Source organism: Mirounga leonina, unplaced genomic scaffold (assembly GCF_011800145.1).
Source record: "Mirounga leonina isolate KUSES-001 unplaced genomic scaffold, KU_Mleo_1.0 Mir_151, whole genome shotgun sequence".
In the NCBI taxonomy this organism is placed as follows: Eukaryota; Metazoa; Chordata; class Mammalia; order Carnivora; family Phocidae; genus Mirounga; species Mirounga leonina.
In genome coordinates, this window is record NW_023270377.1 from 17,978,132 (window position 1) to 17,985,102 (window position 6,971).

At 48.6% G+C, this 6,971-nt stretch overlaps 1 protein-coding gene across 1 annotated transcript in view; it reads left to right on the forward strand.

Annotated features, from left to right (window-relative positions):
- NHEJ1 (non-homologous end joining factor 1) overlaps positions 1-5,795 on the forward strand; it is an 80,390-nt gene extending 74,595 nt beyond the window's left edge. The window contains exons 6-8 of the mRNA XM_035007108.1: positions 4,100-4,217; positions 4,775-4,884; positions 5,290-5,795. Of these exons, the coding sequence (XP_034862999.1) occupies positions 4,100-4,217; positions 4,775-4,884; positions 5,290-5,364 (303 nt within the window). The 3' untranslated portion in view covers positions 5,365-5,795. The remainder of the gene's footprint in view (positions 1-4,099; positions 4,218-4,774; positions 4,885-5,289) is intronic.
- Positions 5,796-6,971: the final 1,176 nt, after the last annotated feature.

Sequence of the window (6,971 nt, forward strand, 5' to 3'; positions counted from 1 at the left end):
ATACATCTCCACTAAAGAGGGGGAGTTTGGGCACTAGGAACAGAAATGGGCTGCAGTAGGAAAAGAAGGGGAAATAAAATGCCCTATAGGATTTCTTTTTTTTTTTTTTTTAAGATTTATTTATTTGTCAGAGAGAGAGGGGGAGAGAGCACAAGCAGGGAGAGTGGCAGGCAGAGAGAGAGGGAGAAGCAGGCTCCCCGCTGAGGGACTCGATCCCAGGACCCTGGGATCATGACCTGAGCCGAAGGCAGATGCTTAACCCACAGCCACCCAGGCGTCCCTGCCCTATAGGATTTCTGTAGCTTTGGTTTTCCTAAAGCTCCTGATACGGCCAGATGGCAGGGGCCAAAGTCCCAGTGAACTGGAGATAGGAGAGAAATGTAGCTCTGTTTTGCCTACTGAAGAGTCACGGTCTAGCAGTTCAGTTAGTGAAGAGGTACGAAATGGAGCAGAAAGCCTATGAAGGCAAACCCAGAGGATGCTTCTGACCCCTCACCCTTGATTCAATAGTCATTCAGAGCCAAGCAAGCCTTGGCAAGCATGGGTGTAGTAGAGAAAGCCACTTTGTGAAACAAAAGGAAACTTCCAGGGGCATATCCTTAGTTTAGAACACCAAGCCCTTAGCAATCTGGCGGGTATGAACTTAGTCTTCTGGTCTTATTTCCCATGAGATACATCAATGTATCCTGTCTTTTCACACTTTTGTGATTCAAATACTTCCCCACATTCGCAAGGCTGGCCTATGTCACCCCCATCCCCTCACCACCCCCAATCCTGCCCCAGGCTTTTTGCTGGATGGTCAGAATTCCTTCCTTTCTTCTTCTCCAGTTCTTATTACCCTTTGTTTCTAACTCTGTGATAGCGTAACACTTGGAAAAAACCTGAAATCTGCCTGCTCCTCCCACCTGAATATCAACTCCTTGAGGCAGGGACTCTGACTTATTTATCTTTGGCTGACTCAGCCCCGTTCTGAGGAGGGAAGGGTGCATCTCCTTCCCTCGCCCCAGTCCTCTAGTACCTAACACATGGTAGAATCTCAGTAGCTTTTTGCTGCGTAGAATTGATTCTGGGTTAATCAGATGAATGCATTCCACAGTAGACCGACCTGTCTCTTCTTCCCCTCCCCACTCTGGGCAGTGAACCGCTTTGTGGCTGGTACACCTTGCTCCTGGTTCCTTCTTACTTATGGCAGGGGGTACTGCTGTTTGCTTTTCTTAGTCCTGACCCCGCTGTTCTCCCTTTGATCTCGGTGGCCTGCCCCAGCTCGCCCCTGCCATTGTCCTGCACAGGGAGCTAATGTTTCTCCTTCCCAAGCCCGGGCCTCTCCACCTCCTTTTCCTTGCATATTGTAAGGATAATGCGCATGGAATCAGTGATGATGGGAATGGCTGGACTAGGATTGAGGGATGGCCTCAGCCCCTGAGGGTTCCAGGTGGGGCCAGCTTTTCAGGTTGAACCTCCAGATTCTCTGCTCACTTCTCTCTTGTCACCTGAGGGAGTTTGTTCTTGAGCTGGATGAGAATTGAGGCAAGTGATCTGTGATGGGAGGCACAGATGGTTGTGATCCTGGGAAAGGCTGTATGGCCCTTGGGACTAAAATTCTGCTATTTAGAGAAGTAAATAGGGTGGTCATTATATGCGTCGGCCCTGAGGTCAGCCTGTCTGGATTCTAATCCTGCTCTGTTTACTAGTTGGAACCACCTCAGTAAAATGGGGTCATACCAGTGCCAACCATGTTCATTCATTCATGGTTGATTATAGAGCCCTACTTGAGTCCAAGTGCCAGGGAGACAGCAGGGAATAAGACAAAATGCATCAATACATTTAAATTCTTAGAACCGTGTCTAACATATAGGAAATATGCAGCAAATGTACCAATATTCTTTCTTTTGTTTTTTAAAATTTTTATTTATTTACTAGAGAGAGAGGGAGAGAGAGGGGGAGAAGCAGACTCTCTGATGAGCGGGGAGTCAGGACATGGGGCTCGATCCCAGGATCCTGAGATCCTGACCTGAACCAAAGGCAGACGCTTAACCGACTGAGCCGCCCAGGCAGCCCCCGATATTCTCTTTGTGGTACTTTTCTGAGAGTACTCAGGTGGGATAACTTTTGGCAACAACAGCAGGACCAGATCTCTTGGAGACAGGGAAGGATGGAGGAAGGTCCAAGATACTGGTTCTGTATTTGGACTTAGGCTCAGGACAGCACTGGCTTTATTGCCTTTCATTTTTGCCCCTTCACTGTGAGACTCAGTACAGGAGTTGGCTAAAGATTGCCCTAAAAAACGTAAGAGTCTGTCTGGTTCCACAGAAGGGGCAGGCGGGGCCGGAGGGCGCAGGGAGCTGGGACCACTGAGACTCTGCCCCACCCGTTTGTAGAGAGAGCGCAGGGCCTAGCAAGCCCTGTGTGCCGGAGCCTGAAAGAGGCCACGTTTTGTGAGCAATCTGAAGGGCGGCCCCGGAGACAGGAGAGGTGAGGAAGGAGAACAGCTGTTGGCCTCTCTGCTGTCAGGGCTGTCTGGCTGGAGAGCAGAGGACATGTTTTCGGAGTACGTGGCTTGGGGAAGCTGAAATTAAGGAGAGTGAGGGGAGGTCAAGGTGTATGGCCTGAGAGTTTGCCCCCCTTTTCAGTTTGCTCCTCAGGGCCCTTTCACTCCTGCGGTGATTGCTGGCCAGAAGCCAAGTTCTGACTTTATTGGTGGTCTCCCGGGAAAGTGCAAGCCTGATAGAGACCTTACAGAGGTAGGGTTGCAGTACGAATGGATACTGCATTTCCTGGGGATCAACACGTGTTTCAGATCCCTCCATCCTCAGGGAGAGAGAGTCCTGACTGTGGTTCAGCGTTCTCTCTTCCATCCTTCTCTGGAAGGAGCAGAACCTCTCCTGCGTTCTCTCTTCCATCCTTTTCCCGCGGCGGGTTTTCAGAAATGAATGCCTTTTAGAGCACAGAGCAAGTGCCCTTGACGCGAGCTGTGGGTCCATCCAGGATTCTTGGGTGGGTGCCCTGTGAGCTGGTGGCATGGCTTCCCTCAGAGACCTGCTAGCTTGCCTGGGAACCATGACGATTTGCCTGCACAGGTGAAGGAGCTCTGGGTCCTTTCCAAGATTGTGAAGTGCAGCCAGGTTCGGGACCCTGGGATATCATACGCCTTCATCTCATTTTTACTGCACTTGCTTCCACCGTCAGCCGTTAAGCCAAGTGCCTGAAACTTGAACTAGGCAGAGCATTTTCCTGTGGATAGAAATCCACAGTTCATTCACAGCGAAGGAAACAGGTACATAGAGTGTGATGATAGCTGTATTTCTCAACTTTCTCCCCATCATCACCTTGCTCAGGAGCCTTTCTAAGACACTTTTTCCTAATCACTCCCCCTCAGGAAATTTTAATACCACAGATAGAGCAAAATTCTGTTTGTGTACTGTATGTAGATGTTTCATACTTTAAAAGAATAAGATTTTTTTCACCCCTCAAGAACCAGTTTTCTCCCCTCTTGGGGGAATGGTTGCCCCCATTTGTGGGTTCATGGATTGCAGTAAAGCAATGTAAAATGGCAGGGAAGCCTCCAAAGCTTTGCACACTTTAGTCCCCCCATCTCCTCCGACTGAACACCATAGCTCCGTAATTTAGCCTTGTCTCTCAGTCTGTCATTCCCATTTTGCCTGTTCTCCCCTTTCCTGCATTTCATCCTTTTTCTCTCTCTAGTGTGGAACTTTAGGAGTGAATGTAAGTAAAACAGTGATCTGTACAGCTCAGGGACAATTTAGGAAAGATGATTTCCTAAAACAGCCCTCTCAGAGGTCATCCCTTTGGAAGAAAGAGCCTAGAGGCTCTTCGGTGAATACCCCAGGGGTATTCATGGGAAAACATAATAGGTATTGGGGGAATTAAAGATAGACATTTGGAGTTGCCTATTAGAGAAGACCTCACGAGAGGTCTTTATACTGTTCCCAACAAGGTATGGATAGGGACGTCCTATGTTGAATCGAACTTCTCTATATAAATTCTTTTGGGGTTGATCCCACTTCTGCCAGTGGGATATCAAACTCCTTTTCTCTGGTGATAGAGTATAACCAATGACTGCATCTCCGCTCCCCTATAGAAACTACCAGAGGCATGCAGCGTAGGTGATGGAAGGCCCTTTGTCATGAATTTACAGAATCTGTATATGGCAGTCACCAGACAAGAGATCCAAGGGAGACAGAACCATCAGGGCACTGGTGAGTAGCTCCAAAGGTACTTGGTCTCCCTGGGGTTAGAGTTACGGTGTCGGGTTGTGCCGGCCAATATGGTAGCTCTCGCCTCTTGTGACTATTTAAATTAAATACAAATGAAACAAAATGAAAAATACCTCTCCTCATTTGCTGTAGCCACACTTGAACTGCTCGGTAGCCACACATGGCCGGCGGCTACCAAGTCGGACAGTGCAGATGCGGAACATTTCCGTCATTGCAGAAACTTCCACTGGAACTGGTCTAGGTGCTTAGAAGAATTAGTGAGAGGACCAGAAGAAAGACTCACCTCTCTACCTGTCTGTTGAGGAGTAGTTGGCTGTTTTGAGTCAAAGAAACTCCTCTCCTACCTAGTGAAAGTGGGGAATCTTCAGAGTAGAAACAGGGCTTTCCGAGAGTCAGCTGGAAGTTGGATTTACAGCTACTTCTGTCTGTTTATATATTAGTACTAAACTCTGGCCTTGATCAGAATGCTTGCTAAATGCTAATGCCTCCCTGGTAAGAAGGCATTTATCACTGTCTTCCCTTGATCTTTCTGATTTCAGGAGATCCTCAGCCCTCAAGCAGTGCCTCCCCACAAGGGACCGAAAACCAACTTCTGAACCAGCCGGAAGAACCAGCACCATCCCTCCCAGTGCCCGAGAAAGAGCCCCCAGTGAGTCACACACCTGCAGCCCCCGAACCAGAGGTCCTTGGAGTTGTCACTTAGTGGAGGTGCTGCCTTAATATTGGAGGATATTTGTGACCAGGCCACCGGATGACGGATTTCTAGATAGGGGAGTCATGGTCTTTTGCATCTTCCCTGTACTAAGTGAAGGACCTTGACTCCTTTTCTTCCTTATCCCACTTCCAGTGATGGTCTGTGAGGTTGTTCCTTAGGGGAGAAGGGATGTACACATGGCATGAAGTCTTGTGTCACATTCACTGCCTGGCAGAGACTTCAAAACACCTGTGTCAGCCCCTCATCCCCACCAGGGCCATGGGAGCAAGGAAGTTCCTCTCCTGACCTAAGTGGATCTGTTCAAACACCTCTATTAACTCGGGTTCCTTTTCATTCTAGGGTACTTCAGGCCCTATGCACAGACCTCAGCTGTCAAAGGTCAAGAGGAAGAAGCTAAGGGGGCTCTTCAGTTAACCTGTCCCTGTCCCGACTGCGGAGAATGGGCTTGGAGAATAGTTTCCTCGTGTCACCTTGAGAGGAGCTCCTGTAGCAACAGCATCTCCAGCACGGGGTTACATAGTCAGAGGCCCCACAGCAAGGCTGACGTAACAGAAATTCCCGCGGACAGGCGTGGGTACTGTTAACCCAGGGAATCTGGGCTCCCACCCGCTGGGCGTTGGCCTTCCCTAGCCGAGTGGAAGCCAGCTTCTGAGAATCCCATACCTTCCTCTCTTTTGTCGGAGGTTCCCCAGACCCAGGATCCTACCATGGACTTTAGGTGCAGAGGACAAGTCAGCAAAAAAGGCACAACGTGCTCAGGAAGCCTTGTCCACCTTTCTCAAGAGTCCCTAGCTCCTCAGAGACCCACTTCTCTCTTAAGCCCGGAATAAAAAGCACTCACACTCCCCTGCTTTCGAGATGGCTTATTCTGTGGAACATATAACCAACCTCTTTCACTTTACTGGGCCCCACCCATTGTTGTCTCTAGATGAAGTTTAGGCCCTCGATCTGCTCCTTCAGATTCTTCTCATGCTTCTCTCGTTGTGGCCTGCGCTAAGCCTCCATTTGGGAACATTGGTCTAGAGAACTCTCTCCGTGGCGGGCACAACACAGCACAGATCACTGCTGCTGTCCTCTGCCCAACGTCATGTAGGGTATTTTTTTGTTTTTTGTTTTTTTGTCTGTTTCCAAGGCATAGACAACAGACTAAACCACAATCTGGGATTGAAATTATAAAGAGCTCCGAGCACAAGGGCTGAGGTAGTTTCCCATTGGAGTGGGAGAGAAAGGGATTTTATTCTCCCATCCTTCATGCTACTTCAAATAACATGGCAACTAGAAGAACTTGAAAAGGCAGGCCAGCAGGGAGCAGGAACGGCCACAGATTTCTCTGAGACAACAGAATTGGCCTTAGCAGGAAAAAAGACAAAGTTTGTATGAGATAGGCGGCATCTTCGTTAGAAAGTCAACTCTTCAGGCAGATCAGGCAAGATTTAGCAGACCAGGATTGGCAAAGTCCCTTGGCCTTTCCTGCTAGGTTGTCCTCGACAGGTAAGACCATCTGAAACATTACTTTGGAGAGACAGGAAGGAAAGTTGAACTCAGATGTTCCCTGGGAGCTGTCAGGTGGAGGAAGGAGTCGGGGCAGAACCCATGGAGGCCTCTCCTGGTTTATTTACTTACGATGGTCAAATGCCTCCTCATCCCCATGCCTTCTCTGTCTGGGACAGGTGTTTCTGTCCTTAGGTCAGGTCATGGGGAAGACGACAACCCAAGTGATAATAAAATAATAATGATTATAAGAAGAACAGCACTAATAATAAGCAGCTAACAGTTACTGAGCAGTTAATATACACCAGGTGCTCTGGTAAGTGCCTGACATTGAATCCTCTCAGCATCAGAGGAAGAAGATACTGTTCACCCGCTTGGAAATAGAGTCTTGAAGTGATTAAGTGACTTATCAAAGGTCACACAGCTAATAAGTAACAGCCAGCATTTAAACCCAGACTTCTGAGTTCTTAACTGCATTGGTGTGTATATGACTGACAAACATTCTCCGGGAAGGGTGTTAGGCCTTCTTT